General features: G+C 61.3%; 1 protein-coding gene across 3 annotated transcripts in view; it reads left to right on the top strand.

Annotated features, from left to right (window-relative positions):
• Positions 1-16,711, top strand: part of SLC12A5 (solute carrier family 12 member 5) — a 103,602-nt gene that overhangs the window by 41,246 nt on the left and 45,645 nt on the right. For all 3 annotated transcript variants that reach the window (XM_005304829.4, XM_065566385.1, XM_065566386.1), the window contains exons 2-8: positions 1,649-1,743; positions 1,851-1,982; positions 4,032-4,178; positions 5,687-5,741; positions 9,676-9,806; positions 10,330-10,571; positions 10,667-10,878. In XM_005304829.4, coding sequence (XP_005304886.1) covers positions 1,649-1,743; positions 1,851-1,982; positions 4,032-4,178; positions 5,687-5,741; positions 9,676-9,806; positions 10,330-10,571; positions 10,667-10,878 — 1,014 coding nt within the window. The remainder of the gene's footprint in view (positions 1-1,648; positions 1,744-1,850; positions 1,983-4,031; positions 4,179-5,686; positions 5,742-9,675; positions 9,807-10,329; positions 10,572-10,666; positions 10,879-16,711) is intronic.

Consider the following 16,711-nt stretch of genomic DNA (forward strand, 5'->3'; position numbering starts at 1 on the left):
CCCTTCTCGAGGTCACCACCTCTCTGCCAGGGTCGAGCTGCAGACTCCTCCGCCCCTGGGACCACTCACTGCAATCCCCAGGGGGACCCTGTTACTGCAAACGTCCTCTTTGGTCACACACTCCCAGGGGTTAATCGTCCCCCGAAACCGTCCCTCTCTGAGCCTTCAGAACGCCTGGTCCCCGTCGATCCCCCTTCGTTTTACTGCTTCACAGTCACTTACTGCAGGAAGTGCCATCCACGGGGTGCCGCAGATCCCACCTCTGCCACCAGTTGTCAGGGAGGGTGGGGAAAGTCAGGGCCCTGCACCCCCGGCTTCCTGCGATTCACCGTGACTCTCAGACAGCCAGTAAAATTGAAGGTTTATTAGATGACAGGAATACAGTTCCAAGCAAGGCTTGTAGATACAACCAGGATCCCTCAGCCAGGTCCCTCTGGGGGGCAAGGAGCTTGGGGTTTCCTGCATCTTCCCAGCCAGCCCCAAACTGAAAACCCCCTCCAGCCAACTGTCTCCCCACCCCCTGGCTTCTCCTCTCCCTTTGTCCAGTTTCCCGGGCAAAGGTGTCACCTGGCCCCACCCCTCTCCTGGCTCAGGCTACAGGCTCAGGTATCGTCCCTCACCTAAAGTCACCCCCTGTTCTCCCATCCCCCATGCAGACAGTCCCAGTAAAACTAGATGACATTCCCAGGTCAGTCCGCCCCACTCCCTACTGCGTCACAGCCCTGCCCCAGTTGCCAGGCAGGGCTGCCCCGGTGCCCTCTTACTCACCGACCTGTGCACTGGAGCCAGGATTTTGCCTCTTTTCTCAGCACTCACTGCTCACAAAGCAAACCGGCAGAGGTGCCTTAAATACATTGGGGGCTGTACCCCAGGGGGCTGGAAATTCCCTTGCACGGGGGAGAGAATCCCAGTGCTGGCACCTGGGCACAGATCCCTTTGCACGGGGGTGAGAATCCCAGTGCTAGTGCTGGGGCGGGGATCCCCTTGCACGGGGGCTGGGAATCCCAGTGCTGGCACCGGGGCGTGGATCCCCTTGCACGGGGGCTGGAGGCATGACTCCCTCTGCTGGGGCTCAGGGCACAGAGCCTACTGCTCTGAGGCTAGTACCCACCAGGCCTCCCTCCCTGGCGGCTGCCCAGTGACTTTGAGCAGTGGTGCTGGGGGGCTCAGGCTCCCGCAGGAGCAGGAGGGCTGCAGCTCGGGGGTGCTGGCTATAAATCCCAGGGGACTCTGGTGGAGAAGGCCAGGCCGCCCAGGGATTCTGGCTGCTTTCCCTGGCTCTGTTCCCTGCAGTCGAGGCATGGCTGGGTGACTCTCCCCCCTGTCCCAGCAGTGCCCGTGCACCCCTCCCTGGGCGCTGATGGCCCGGGGCAGTGGGCTCTGAGCCAGCTCTGGAGGGCGCATTCGGAAGAGGATTCAGCCTCTCACTCTCGTGCCCCCGAGAACCCCAGCGCTGCCCTTGGCATCAGGGCTGTGGGGCCCCGATGGCTGCTGGCAGGTTGGGGCCATGCTGGGGGTGGCTGGGGCGACTGGAGCTCGGGGCGGGAGCAGCACCAGCAGGGCGGGTGAGCCGGCGAGCCGCACGGTGGGGCTGCTGGCTGGGGGAAGGGGGTGGCTGGCCCAAGCCCTGATCTCTGTGTCTCTGCAGGCGATGGCAACCCCAAGGAGAGCAGTCCCTTCATCAACAGTACCGACCTGGAGAAGGGCAAGGAGTACGACGGGAAGAACATGGCCCTCTTCGAGGTAGGGCACCGAGCAGGAGGGGCCGCGGGGGGGGGGGGTAGTGTGGAGGGAGGGCGCGGCCGGCTCAGGACAGGTACCTCGCCCTCACCTGTCGCTGCCCCTAACAGGAAGAGATGGACACCAGCCCCATGGTCTCGTCCCTGCTGAGTGGCCTGGTGAACTACACCAACCTGCCGCAGGGCAGCCGGGAGCATGAGGAGGCGGAGAACAACGATGGAGCCAAAAAGAAACCTGTGCAGGTGAGGGGGGTCAGTACCGGGCTCCAGCGCTGGCCGGCGTGGGGAGGTCTGGGGGGGTTCTCTGAGGCTGCTGGAGTGGGAGGTCTGGGGGGGTTCTCTGGGGCTGCTGGAGTGGGGGGCCTGGGGGGTTCTCTGGGGCTGCTGGCATGGGGGGGAAGTGCCAGGGTGGGGTTCTCTGGGGCTGCTGGCATGGGGGGGAAGTGCCAGGGTGGGGTTCTGTGGGGCTGCCGGCGAGGGGCAGTGCCAGGGTGGGGTTCTGTGGGGCTGCCGGCATGGGGGAGCACTGGGGTGGGGTTCTCTGGGGCTGCCGGCATGGGGCAGTGCCAGGGTGGGGTTCTCTGGGGCTGCTGGAGTGGGGGAGCACTGGGGTGGGGTTCTCTGGGGCTGTCGGCGAGGGGCAGTGCCAGGGTGGGGTTCTCTGGGGCTGCCGGCATGGGGCAGTGCCAGGGTAGGGTTCTGTGGGGCTGCCGGCATGGGGGAGCACTGGGGTGGGGTTCTCTGGGGCTGCCGGTGAGGGGCAGTGCCAGGGTGGGGTTCTCTGGGGCTGCCGGCATGGGGCAGTGCCAGGGTGGGGTTCTGTGGGGCTGCCGGCATGGGGGAGCACTGGGGTGGGGTTCTCTGGGGCTGCCGGCGTGGGGCAGTGCCAGGGTGGGGTTCTCTGGGGCTGCTCTCAGGGGCCGTGGGTTCTCTCCCAAGGGACTTGCCCCTGCACGTCAGTACCAAGCCATGGCACAGCCACACAGACGTGGCCAAGGGAGCGGGCGAGCGAGTGGGATTCGCCCTCTCCCTGCAGGACTCACAGGCTTGGCGCTGAGTCCCTGGGCGGGCAGTGCGGCTTCCCGCCAAGGGGCCAGGGGCCCAGCAGCTCCCACTTGCCCAGATCTGGAGGCTCCTGGTTTCGATTTGCATTTTCTGGCCTGAGCGAGGTTCTCTGCGGCTGTGGGAGTTCAGGAATTCCCACGCTCTCACTTCCAGCTCCCAGGGCTCTCCGGGCAGGGTCCATCTCGCGTGCACTAGCAGGAGGGCCTGTCCTACCGCCTCCGCTGGGCCTTCCTCCCTGGAGTGGGACCCTCCCCCATCTCCCAGTCCTTGCTGCAGTCGCAGGTGGGCGGGACGTGGCTCATGCTGCTGCTGCCAAGATCAGCACGGCGCTGCCGTGGGCCCAGGTGCACCTGACCCTTCTGAGGTGCCTGATGTCTGCATCGCTTCCTGCAGAGATCCCCAAGCACCAGGCCTTCCGAAGTGCCCCGGGCTGCCCCGGGCTGTCACGGGCACAGCCACCCCGGGCAGCTGCCATGGCCCCCTGCCTCCCCGCCAGTGGCTTGGACCACCGGGCGGGCTGTGATTAAGCCAGGTACATTGCAATCCATGGAGCTCTGCAACGTAGCCAGGCCCTAAGTGGGCAGCCCCGAGCCACCAGCACCGTGGGCTCCAAAGCGTCACAGCCGGGAACAAGTGCCTTGTCCCTGTGATTTCCTGCCGGCTCCCTGTGTGAGCAGCCGCACGGCGAGGGGCAGCCTGGGCTGCAGCTGGCACTGTTCCAGCAGGGAAACGAACGGCTCTGATCCCCGAGACCGATCCCTGCTGGTGGGTTTGGGGGCGTCTCGGGAGCCCTGTGCAGAGGAGCAGGGAAGGAACGAAAAGCCCCCCAGTTGTGCAGAGAGAGGGGTGGCAGAGGCCTGTCTCCAGCAGGGTGGCTGTAGCGATCCTCTGCAGCAACCGTGTTTGCATCCTCCTCGCCTTCTTTCACTCGCTCTCCCTGTCCTATTCCATGCATGCCCCGTGCCAGGAGGCAGGCACTGCCCTGGAGCTCCCCTTGCCAGCTCTGTCTGAGCCCTCCCCTCTGAACCGTTCTCCACAGCTGCCATGGCGAGGCATGGAGCAAATGAGCCCCCCCGTTTCTTTTGATTCGTGACCCCCCCCAGTTGTCTCTGCACCAGGACTCCAGAGACTTGACCCTCCCAGGCAAATCTTTCCAAGGCCTTGTGGCCTGTGGAGGAGCTGATGCTGCCTTCCTCGTGTCTAATGGCGCCGTGCTTTTCTCCGTAGGCTCCGCGGATGGGCACTTTCATGGGCGTTTACCTGCCCTGCCTGCAAAACATCTTTGGGGTGATCCTCTTCCTGCGCCTCACCTGGGTGGTGGGAATTGCTGGCATCATGGAGTCATTCTGCATGGTCATTCTTTGCTGCTCCTGCGTGAGTGATGCTGTTATCCCTGCCCTGCCGTGCAGCTGTCACCCCAGACCTGTAAGCTCTGCTGTGCTCCGGCAGCGGAGTGTCCCGTCCAGGTGGGGTTAGACCAGACGGGCAGAGCCCAGCACTGAATGGACAGGCCTAGGTCAAGGGTTGGAGTTCCTTGGGAGCGGCAGGGAGGAATAATTCACCTCCCCTGTTTGCATGAACATGGCTCAGCCTAGGAGTCAGGAAGAAGGAGTACTGCCGGAGGGAGACTGCAGCTAAAGAGAGAACATCCTGGAGGACTGGAGCCAGCCAGCCCCCTGTTACTAGGGAACAAGATGGGAGCACTGAATGCTGACACAGCTGATCGACCCAAACCCATCACCTCGCTGGGAAACCAGCCTTTACAAGCCAGAAGCTGGTCCCAGTTCTATCGAGCCTGGAGACAGGCGGGAGTGTGCTGCCTGGGGGCCCCACTGAGGGGAGCGGCTACTTCTTGGGGAGTTTATTTCCTGGGATCAGGATCGGATAGTCCAGCACCCCCTTCTTGTGGGCCGTCCCCCACCCTGTGCAGAGCAGTTACACAGCTTTTGTGTGTGCAGTTCAGGCAGGGTTGCAGCTGGGTGGCAAGGGGCCCCCGCTTCCAAGATGGTGCCCCCCCCATGCAGCAGGGTCGCCAGAGACTAGGAAACCCTCATGTTAAAACCCTCTTTCCTGGTGGGGGCCACACTGCAGGGCGACCTGCCCTCCCATTGGCCCTCTGCTATTTAGGAGCAAGACAAGCCAGGTCGCATGCTGAGGGCCCGTCTACACTTCAAAAGCTGCACCGGCGCAGCTGCGCTGCGGTAGCGGTTAATGAGCCGATGGGAGAGAGCTGTCCCGGCGGCACAGTTAATCCACGTCCCCGAGAGGCGGTAGCTATGTCGGTGGACCCGGCGCTGTCTACACTGGGGGCTATGTCGGTGTAACTGCGTCACTCAGGGCTGTGGATTTTTCACACCCCGAGCAACGTAGTTGCACCAACATAGGTCTGACGCGCAGACCAGACCTTAGAGAGGAGAGCAGTCCTGGGCAGCCCTCCAAATGCACTGCAATCTGTTAGCCTCTCTTCTAAAGGGTCCCAGCTCCGTCCTGGGGGGATCACCTCTGAAGCTTTAGCTCACCCAGGAGCACATGGGGCAGGAGCTGGCATGGGACCCACAGCCCAGGGGCGGAGCGCCTGGGGAATAACCCCGGGGCTGAATTCAGCTTCCAGGTCCGAAAACTCAGCAATGGGCTTAGGGTCAAGCCCTTTGCTCGTCCCCTGCCCCACGACAAATGGTCAGACTGGCGTCACTCACACAGGCAAACGCCTGCCCGATTCCTGGCCCCCCTCACTAGTGACACTCCCCCAGGTCCGTAGTTACTGCTCCCCTCCCGGGTGCTGCATTATTCCCGGCCCCCGGCCTGGTGCCCCCGGCCCATTGGGGCACAGGAAGCAGCCTGGCTCCGAGGTGCCTCTAACACTGTGGTTTTCCTCTCTGCAGACGATGCTGACGGCCATTTCCATGAGTGCCATCGCTACGAACGGCGTTGTGCCAGGTAGGGTGAGGGCTGGGCCTGGCTGCTCCTCTCCCCGCTGCGCATCATTGCCCTGACTGCATCATCAGGTGCTGACTGCCTTTAGCAGCCTGGTCCCCCAGCCACCCCCCGCAGCTACCACCCTGCACGGCTGGGCAGGGCCACACCAGGCAGAGCAGCCATAGACCCTGAATCTCTGGTGGGAGAGACCATCAGCCGCTGGCTTTTGGAAGGAATGTGCTGAATTCTGGGCTTGTGTCACGGAGTCCCCGGGCGATGCTCTGGAACTGCTCCCCACAAAGCCAGTCAGGACTTTGGGGAGCCTCCTCTCCCTCGGAGCAGACCGTCTTCAGGGCAAGAAGCTCACACGGCTTCACCTCCTGGGAGCATTCAGCGTATGCCCCTCCATGCGCTTCCCACAGCGAGTTCACCCAGGCGGGGTCCTGGGGAAGCCAGAGGGTCCTGCACCCCCACTTTGCAGTCAGATGTGACTCTCAGCCAGCCAGTAAAACAGAGGTTTATTAGATGACAGGAACACGGTCTAAAACAGAGCTTGTAGATACAGCGGTGAACGGGACCCCTCGGCTGGGTCCATTATGGGGTTCAGAGAGCCAGACAACCCGTCTGCCCTCACTCCTAGTCCCCAGGTAGCTCCAACTACAAGCCCCGTCCAGTCCCTCCTTCTCTGGGCTTTGTCTCTTTCCCAGGCCAGGAGGTCACCTGATCCCTTTGTCTCCAACACCTTCAGTTGGCACCTTTGCAGAGGAGGGGCCCAGGCCATCAGTTGCTAGGAGATTTATGTACATGGGCCCTTTGCTCTGCAGCAACCATACACCCTTATCCCACCACCTAGATACTTAAGAACTGCATAGGGGAAAATGAGGAAAACATTAAGAACAGTCCCACTTCGTCACAGCTTGTCTAACCCCTGTGACAGAGAGTCCCCAGCCCACCTATGGGGCTAGTTACCCCCAGCCAGTGGCTAGCCCACCTATGGGGCTAGTTACCCCCAGCCAGTGGCTAGCCCACCTACAGGCATTTTAATCTACTACTGCCTCTGCGCCAAAGTGCGCTGTCATTTATCTCAAGTGGCAGTTTTCGCTCCCAAGAGACCAGGTTCTGCTTCTGCAGAGAGCCAAGCAGTGGTACAGCCACACGGGGCTGTGGTGTCTCTAACTACTAGCCAACAGGCTGCTCCCAGAGCCAGAAAGCCAGAGACCCAGCAGTCTAGTGCCAGCTCCCAGCGAGCTGTGTAACCCGGTGACACAGTGTGAGCTGTGTCTCCCCCGATGGGCTGCTGTGCGTACAGAGTAACGGCATGCACATCCGAAGGTGGGCTTTCAAACGCGCTGCCGACTGGTGGGATGAGAGGGGTGTGGGTGGGATGTATGGCATGTAACGGGCGGGCCAGGGAATCGCTCTGGGAATGATTTTATGCTGCAGCACATTGAATTGAGGGGTGAATTTGGATGTTGCTTATTGTTTGTGGTGTTTTTAGTGCTGCACTTGGGTTAATGGGAGCTGTCCCTTTAAGAAGAGGGTGGGGAACATTACAGGGTTTGTAAGCAGACTGAGGCAGTGGGGGAGCAAACCAGGGAGACCCTGGCTGGGTGAGCCCCCAAAAGGGCACTTGATCTTCCCAAACCCAAACTTTGCCTGTGGCCCATTGGTGCTCCAGGGAGTGGCTGGCTCAGGGAGTCGCTGTCACGCTTCAGAGCCTTCCCCAGGCAGGGCCCCAGACTGAATCCAGCCCAGCTCAGCGGGGGTTAACAGCTGGTCCCCTCCTGTGGCTGTTCAGTGGCCCTGTGTCTTAGTACCAGTTCCCACATCACAAGCTCGCCTGCCCGCTCTGCACTACAGTCTCAGCAGGGAGGCACAGAACCAGCTGGACCATGAAGACTGGGCTGCTCTTACAGTCCAGAGGCAGCCGCCCTGTCACGGTGAGCCCCAGGCAGGGCATGGCCGGTGTGGGGGAAGCCAGCCCTCCGCTGCCCTGGAGATAAACTCAGGGGGTCGCTCCAGGGCTGCATGTACCCCCAGTTCTCCTGAAGCTGGAGTTTATGGTTACACGTAAAATAGCTTATGAAATGTCCCCTGGGGAGCTGCACGGCCCTGGGCAGCCACATTCACACTGGCTTGGCATGGATGTAAATGACCCACCATGAGCAGGGAAGAGAGGATCCGGCCACTGGGGCTGGGCACTTTGCTGCCAGGAACATAGCGACACAACAGAGGGTCCAGAGAACAGCAAGAAAACGGGAGGTGGCTGAGTGAGGAGAAAAGACTAATGAGCTGAATCTGCCATATGGTAACTGCCTGCAAAGACTGGTGGGGAGATTGTGGAGACCCCAGGGAGGGTGCTTGGGGTCGGGGCAGGGGCTGTGGGTCGGGGTATGGGGCTGTAGGGGAGCAGTGGGCTGAGACCCCAGGGAGGGTGGTTGGGGTCGGGGCAGGGGCTGTGGGTCGGGGTATGGGGCTGTAGGGGAGCAGTGGGCTGAGACCCCAGGGAGGGTGGTTGGGGTCGGGGCAGGGGCTGTGGGTCGGGGTATGGGGCTGTAGGGGAACAGTGGGCTGAGATCCCAGGGAAGGTGGCTGTGGATCGGGGCAGGGGCTGTGGGTCGGGGTATGGGGCTGTAGGGGAGCAGTGGGCTGAGATCCGAGGGAGGGTGGCTGTGGGTCGGGGCAGGGGCTGTGGGTCGGGGTATGGGGCTGTAGGGGAGCAGTGGGCTGAGACCCGAGGGAGGGTGGCTCTGGGTGGGGCAGGGGCTGTGGGTCGGGGCATGGGGCTGTAGGGGAGCAGTGGGCTGAGACCCCAGGGAGGGTGGCTCTGGGTCGGGGCAGGGGCTGTGGGTCGGGGCATGGGGCTGTAGGGGAGCAGTGGGCTGATATCCCAGGGAGGGTGGCTGTGGGTCGGGGCAGGGGCTGTGGGTCGGGGCATGGGGCTGTAGGGGAGCAGTGGGCTGAGACCCCAGGGAGGGTGGTTGGGGTCGGGGCAGGGGCTGTGGGTCGGGGTATGGGGCTGGGGGGGAGCAGTGGGCTGAGAGCCCAGGGAGGGTGGCTCTAGGTCGGGGCATGGGGCTGTGGGTCGGGGCATGGGGCTGTAGGGGAGCAGTGGGCTGAGACCCCAGGGAGGGTGGTCGGGGCAGGGGCTGTGGGTCGGGGTATGGGGCTGGGGGGGAGCAGTGGGCTGAGAGCCACACGCGCACTGAGCGGGGCAGGGGAATTAGCTCTGGACGATGCTGGGAGCAGGTCTGTGCCCCTCCCCCTGTGAGAGGGTTGGGGTTACCCTGGGTCCCAGGCTGCTAGAGCAGCGGGGTCCTGTCCCCACGGGGCCGGGCTGCTGGCCGGTTCTGGCTGAGCTCTGACAGCTCTGTGTCCAGCGGTGTCATTACTGGATTTCTCACCTGCTGCAGCAGGCCCTTCAGCCACGCTCCCTGGGCCCCAGAGCCTGCCGCAGCTGGCAGAGCATGTCCACGGCCCGGCTGCTGCCTCCTGCGGCTGCTGGATTGCAGGCGATCTGCTGCCGTCAGCTCTGCATAGGTGGGACAGAGCCCAGCCTGGCAGCTGCCCCCACTGCAGCTCCCGCAGCTCGGCCACTGCCAGAGACCACTCCGCGTGAGCCAGGGTGCAAGGGTCTGGCAGGGTCTCCAGGGGCCTGCTTCCCTCCCTTGCTGGGATGGGAGACAGCCCTAAACTGCCCCTCCCTCCCCACAGCTCAGGCCCTGTCCTCGCCCTGCCCCCTCACCCTCTCCTGCCTGGCAAGAGCTGGACCCACAGTGGCTCCCCCGGCCTGAGGAAGGATAGCTGGAGCTGGGACTCGGCGCTGCTCAGGTCGAAAGAGCCCTGGTGCCCTCGAGCGGCCCGGCACGGGGCAAAGGGAGCTGTTCCTGAGACAGGAGGCGCGTGCCAGGCTCCTGCAGTGGGGCCCAACCCCCTTTGTTCTTCTCTTTGCCAGCGGGTGGCTCCTACTACATGATCTCGCGCTCTCTGGGGCCCGAGTTCGGAGGGGCTGTGGGGCTGTGCTTCTACCTGGGCACCACCTTCGCGGGAGCCATGTACATCCTGGGCACCATCGAGATCCTTCTGGTGAGTGTGGCTGGGCCCCTCTGAGCGGGCGCTGGGGGAGGCTGTTCCTGCAGCCCCCTGGGTCCGTAACCCAGCAACCTTCTGGCCCAGCACTCCAGCCACACGCAATGGGGGCAGGATGGCACTTCTGTCCCCCCCAGCACCCGGCTTGGATGGGGACCCCACTGGGCAGAGCCCCAGAGGAGCAGAGGAGAGGCTGGGGGGGACAGGCAGATGGGGTGAGAGCTCCCCAGATCCCCAAAGCCAATACATGTGGGGGCGTGGGCAGCACGGCTTGTCTCACAGACCCACACACTCTGAGGATGGGGTGGGGGTCGGAACCACAAAACACAACATCATTTTTTAAAATCTCATGGTTTTGGCTCTTGTGAGGTGCTGAGCCTGGCACACGGGGGCCCTGATCCTGGCCGGTCCTGGGGCATGGCTGTAATCACCCTGAGCAATGGGGAGAATTGGCCAGTGCAGCTGGGGGGTGGGGGCTGCGCTGGGCCAGGCGCTGATGCTGGCTGTGACTCTCTCCCAGGCCTATATCTTCCCCGCCATGGCCATTTTCGAGGGAGAGGATGCCAGCGAGGAGGCCGCGGCCATGCTCAACAACATGCGTGTCTACGGCACCTGCGTGCTCACCTGCATGGCCACGGTGGTGTTCGTCGGGGTCAAGTACGTCAACAAGTTTGCCTTGGTTTTCCTGGGCTGCGTCATCCTCTCCATCCTGGCCATCTACGCTGGGGTCATCAAGTCTGCCATCGACCCCCCCAGCTTCCCGTGAGTAGCAGCGCAGCACCCTCCCGCCTCCCCCAGGCTGCCGCAGGGCAGGAGATGGCTCTGGTACATTCTCTGCTTGTGTCCTCTCCCCCCAGGATCTGTTTGCTGGGTAACAGGACGCTGTCGCGCCACGGCTTCGACATCTGTGCCAAGCTGGTGCTGGAAGGGAACGAGACAGTGGGCTCCAAGCTGTGGGAGCTGTTCTGCACCTCCAAATTCCTCAACGCCACCTGTGACGAGTACTTCCTGAGGAACAACGTGACCGAGATCCAGGGCATCCCGGGCGCTGCCAGTGCGCTCATCAAAGGTATGAGCAGCCGCGCGGGGGAGGGAGAGTGGACAGACCCAGGCTCGCACCAGGGCAGACCTGGGCTTAGCGCTGGTTCAGGCCCCCCTCCGGCTCCCGAGTGACCTATTGCTTGGTCACCCCAGAGCCCAGCTCAGCCTCTGGGAAGGAAAAGCCCAGAACTGGAGCAGCTGGGGGCTGGGGGTCAGGCCTGAAGGGCACCAGCAGAGCTGTGTATGGGTCAGGAGAGGTGCTGGAGATCATGAGAAGTTTGTGCATGTTAGAAACCAGCCCTGCCAGCAGCTGAAAGGTGAGGAAAGCTCATTTCCCACCTTCCAATTGCTTTGGAGCAGGGGGGCTGGGAGGGTGGCTCTGTGGGGCAGCAGGACCTGCCCCCCTAAGTAGGGCACGCTGACATGCAGGGCTGCTCACCGCTGTGTCTCTTCCTGCCCATTCTCAGTGGAGATGTTGTCACTGGTGAGGAAGAACCTTGTCTGGGCTGTAGCTGTCCTGGGAAGGTGCATCTCCCACAGCCATGGGGCGAACCAAGATTCAGTGCCTCTGGGGCTCGCCCTTCGAGCCAGACACAGTGCATCGGCTTCCCACAGCCTTTCAGGGCTGGAGCTGAATGAATTGGCTCTTTGTTTCCTCTTGGCCCGGGGAAGACCTGATATTGATCTGAGGTTCAGAGAGAAGTAATCGCCCCCTTGGTGTTACTTATCTGCTGCTTTCCTATGTAGATTAGCAGAAGCTGTTCAGTACCCAGGCCTCTGGAATGGGGCCAGAGACAGAGGAAGTGCGGGTGAAGTTTGCGGCAGGAGCTGTTTACAATCTGCTTTTCCGGGGTCACTGTTCGCGTGGTGCTGGCACTAGAGGGGCTGTGGTGCTGCGGCCTGGTTCCAGATGCTCGCTGCTTTCAGGAGTTACATTGAGACTTACCCCATTTGGGCACCGGAGTCCGAGGGAAATCTCTGCAGCCACGTCAGAATTGTAAAAGGCTGGAGGATTTTATTCCCGCCCTCAGCCTGCACAGTAGCCTTCCTCCCGCCCCCGGCAGCATGGCTGGGGCAAAGCAGCTGGACAATAATAGCGACAGGAGTCTTTGAACAATCACTTCTGAGCCTGCTCAGTGCGCGTCTGCGACTTGTAGCGAAGCCTCTGGCAGATCTGTCCCTTGCAGCCGCCCGGCAATCTCCGCGGTGCCCGGGGAGGTGCCCAGGGGCAGGGAGCCGGGCTGGTGCTGTTGGCTGCGTTGAAAATACGGCGCTTGTGTTTTGCCCGGGATTTGGAGTCTGGTTTTGCTGGACGGCAGCTGCAGCTTGGTTCTCAGGGGAGTGCTGCATTTTCCTTACAGCGCCGGGCTGAATGAACCAGCCTTCCCCTGCAGCCCCCCAGCTTCCAGTGACGCTGGGGAGGTGCCCCCAACCCCAGATTGCCCTTCAGGCTTCTCCCTCTGCCCCCGGGAGATGGAAGGGGCAGGCCTGGGGCTCCCTTTGCAGGTCACCGGTTCGGGTACAGTCCTGATAGTCAGCGGGAGAGCCGCCCCCCTTGCTGCAGACCCTTCTGGGCTCAGCTCTGGGGGGTTCCCTGGCCCGGGCACTGGGAGCCCAACCCAGCCTTCTGCCCAGCTGGATGGCAGTCCAGAAGCAGCCCTACACCAAGCCGTGCGCTCAGGCGCGGGAGCTGGTCACAAGCCCTGGGACTGCAGCTGTCCCTCTCCCGTGCATGGCTTCTAACCTCGCTCTTCCCTGGGCCTCGGTGCGTTTGACACAGCTCCCAGCTCGCCCTGACTTCCTGTGGCTGGTTCATTACAGCTCAGTCACCGTGCTGCGGTTTGTGCTAGAGGGCGGCCAGGCTGCACTTCTTGGCTGTGTGTCCTGGGAAGTATCATTCGAAGCGACTCTGCGCTGGGCTGGCGCGGGGGGGAGCGGCAGGGGTGCGTGGGCACAGCGGAGCCAGGGGAGCTCGGGCACCAGGCTCTGCCAGTGCTCGTGTCTCTCTCCGACGGCTCATGGGAAGCCAGGCGTGACTAACCTGCTTGGCGCTCTCAGGCGATTGCTGCCATGGCAGATAAGGGGCATTCAATGGACGTCGTTTACTAGATGTTCAGGATGCACTTGAGAAGTGTCCGCAGCTCAGATTACTGGGGCAGGGACAGCCCTTGCCTAGTGGGTAGGACAGAAGGGTCACGAGTGGGCAGCACGCCCAGATTCCTGCAGGGTGGGGTGTTCTTGGGGAGTGGGCAGCGGATGGCAAAGGCTGGCCAGTCCAGGGGAGTCTGGGAGCCCACAGCCAGTGGCCCAGCCTGCGACAGGCCAGAGATGGAGAGTTGGTGCCGGGGCCGCTGGCTGCAGGAGGGAGGAGGTGTGGCAGGGCTGGGGACTCTGCAGGGCAGGCATCAGAATGGGTCCCGGTCCTGAGGCAAGGTTCAGGGAGCTGGGCTGGCTCACCCGGAGGGCAGTCCTGGCTGGGGCTGATGCAGGATGACGGCTCAGTGGGGCTGGCAGTCTCTTCCCAGCAATGAAGGGTAGCGACCTGGAACAAGGAGCAGAGACAGCGGGTAAGGGAGGGCAAGCGACCAGGAGGAAGGGTTGAGAGAACCCCCAGTGGGGGCTAGGGCTGGATCAGCCTCTCCTGAAGCTCTGGATTTGGGATCCCTCCCTGGCCCCTCCGTAGGGAATCCAGCAGGGGGACGCCCAGCCAGCCCCTGCAGCATCTTCCAAAGGGCCAGCGCGTGGGCTGTGCGGGGACTTCTCCCCTGGCCGGGGTGGCTCGGGGCACCATGGTGCTGACCCACTACATGTGCTTCTAGAGTGGCAGCACGTAGTCCTGAGCTGGCATCTCCACAGGGGTGTGGAGCGTCTCCCTGTCTTCCAAGGCTCAGCCCCAGCCTCTTGGCTTTCGGATCCGCTGCCATTGGCTGCTCTCCTGTGCAGGGATCCCCAGTGCCTGCATCAGGGCCTGGTCCCGGTCCCCCCATCAGCTGTGAGTGTGGTGACGGGCTGGAGCTGCTGATCTCGGCCAGTGGCCCTGTCCTGGGTCCCTTGTCAGAGCGATGAGACCCTGGCAGCAGCCGGGGGGGGGTGTCGGGCTCAGGGTACCCTGAATCCCCACAGCTGTGCTGAGCAGGCCTGCGAAGAGAGGAGTCCCAAGGGGGAGGTCTCCCCAGGGTGCCATAGGGGGTGCTCCCCCAGGCAGGAGGCGCTGGGTGCAGGGAGGATGGGTGAGTAACGTGTGGTGGAGCGGAGAATTTGAACTCCTCACACCACCCAGGGGGCTAGATTAACGGCGAGGGACGGGAGCTGGGTGCCACTGCAGACAGCAATGGAGACCTCTGCTCAATGCGCAGCTGCAGGCAGAAGAGCTGCACAAGGACCGGGGTGGAGAATAACACGGGGAATGTTCCAGCGCCTTTGCATCAATCGATGGTGCGGATCCTGTGGGCAGCGCTGGGCCCCCGTCGCACGCAGCTGGGGGGTCAGGGAAGGGTGACGAGAACGAGCAAGGCTGGAAAAACTGAGCTGTGGGGGGAGCTGGCAGAGATTGGGATTGTAACCCTCGAGAGGGTTGGAGCAGAGGGGGCAGGATACCAGTCTATCCAGTCCTGGATGGGGCAGAGCAATGAGAAAGGGGGCGTCCATTCTCCCTGTCCCACAGCAAAGGCACCAGGGAACGGCCAGTGAAACTGACAGGTGGGAAACTCAAAACTAATGAAGGAAATTCTTATTCACGCATTGTGTAATTAACCTGTGGAACTCGCTGCCGCAGGATGTCACAGAGATCCCAAAGGGACTGGATGTGTATATGGAGATCATGAAGTCCACAGTGATCACAGTTAATGCTGACAAAGCAGTTCACAGGTTAACTGACCTTTGACTATGAGGGTGTGTCCACACGGCAGTGGGGAGCGAGTCTCCCAGCTGGGTAGACAGACTTGTGCTAGCAGGGCTTGCAGTAGTGTGCTAATAGTAGCCATGTGGCTGATGTAGCACCTGTGGCAGCTCTGGCTAAACAGCTGGGCCCAAGCCCACCTACTCCCTGGATCCTAGCTCGGGTGAGCCTTCGCTGGGCCGTAATGGCTGCACCATTTGTAAAAACAACGTGGCGTCCTTGTGGCACCTTAGAGATTAACATATTTATTTGGGCATAAGCTTTTGTGGGCTAGAACCCAGATGCATGAAGTGAAACATACAGGAGCAGGTATAAATACATGAAAGGATGGGGGTTGCTTTACCAAGTGTGAGGTCAGGCTAATGAGATAAATCAATTAACAGCAGGATACCAAGGCAGGAAAAATAACTTTTGAAGTGGTAATGAGAGTGGCCCATTACAGACAGTTGACAAGAAGGTGTGAATAACAGTAGGAGAAATTAGTATTGGGGAAATTAACTTTAGGTTTTGTAATGACCCAGCCACTCCCAGTCTTTATTCAGGCCTAATCTGATGGTGTCCAGTTTGCAAATTAATTCCAGTTCTGCAGCTTCACGTTGGAGTCTGTTTTTGAAGTTTTTTTGTTGATGAATTGCCACTTTTAGGTCTGTTTTCGAGTGACCAGAGAGGTTGAAGTGCTCTCCTCCTGGTTTTTGAACGTTATGATTCCTGATGTCAGATTTGTGTCCATTTATTCTTTTGCGTAGAGATTGTCCGGTTTGGCCAATGTACATGGCAGAGGGGCATTGCTGACGCATGATGGCATATATCACATTGGTTGATATGCAGGTGAACGAGCCCCTGATGGTGTGGCTGATGTGGTTTGGCTCTATGATGGTGTCCCTTGAATAGACATGCAGACAGAGTTGGCAACGGTCTTTGTAGCAGGGTTTGGTTCCTGGGTTGGTGTTTTTGGTGTGTGGTGTGAAGTTGCTGGTGAGTATTTGCTTCAGGTTTGGGGGCTGTCTGTAAGCGAGGACTGGCCTGTCTCCCAAGGTCTGTGAGAGTGAGGGATCATCCTTCAGAATAGGTTGTAGATCCTTGATGATGTGCTGGAGAAGTTTCAGTTGGGGGCTGAAGGTGACGGCTAGTGGCGTTCTGTTACTTTCTTTGTTGGGCCTGACTTGTAGTAGGTGTTTGTCTCTGTCTGAGGGATTGGAGAAATGCTGTTGTATCTCAGAGCTTGGCTGTAGACAATGGATCGTGTGGTGTGGTCTGGATGAAAGCTGGAGGCATGTAGGTAAGTATAGTGGTCAGTAGGTTTCCGGTATAGGGTGGTGTTTATGTGACCAGCGCTTATTAGCACTGCAGTGTCTAGGAAGTGACCGATTGTGTGGACTGGTCTAGGCTGAGGTTGATCTGGCCCCAGGCTGAGAGCTCGCTCCCAGCCGCATTGTAGGCACATCCTCAGGGGTCAGGCTGAGACGGTCATGGGGGACCGACTGCAGTGTTCTCAGACCCCCTCTGACATGTCTGTCACGGACTCACAGATCGTGCCCACTCTTGGCCCCGTGCAGTCCGTGGGGGGACTCCTGTCAGTGAGACAGCCCTTCTCGGGGGTCCACTCTCTCTCGGGGTTAGCCCCCCCCCACCTCCTGGAGCTGCACCTCTCAGAGCCTTAGCACGTCTGTCTCTCGCCGTGGGCCCCCTCTGGGAGTCCACTCGCTCTGGACCCCCGGGGCCTTCATCCCGCGAAGGTGTTGATGCAACCCTGTTCTCTAGATGTCACGGAGTATTGGGGAACTCAGGGCCCTGCACCCCCAGCTTCCTGCGATTCACCATGACTCTCAGCCAGCCAGTAAAGCAGAAGGTTTATTTGGATGACAGGAATACAGTCCAAGACAGGTCTTGCAGGCACAGACAACAGGGCCCCCCTCAGTTAGGTCCAGCTTGGGGTCCCAGGGCATGCCAGCCCACCCCCCTT

The sequence above is a fragment of the Chrysemys picta genome, chromosome 13 (assembly GCF_011386835.1).
Source record: "Chrysemys picta bellii isolate R12L10 chromosome 13, ASM1138683v2, whole genome shotgun sequence".
NCBI lineage: Eukaryota > Metazoa > Chordata > Testudines > Emydidae > Chrysemys > Chrysemys picta.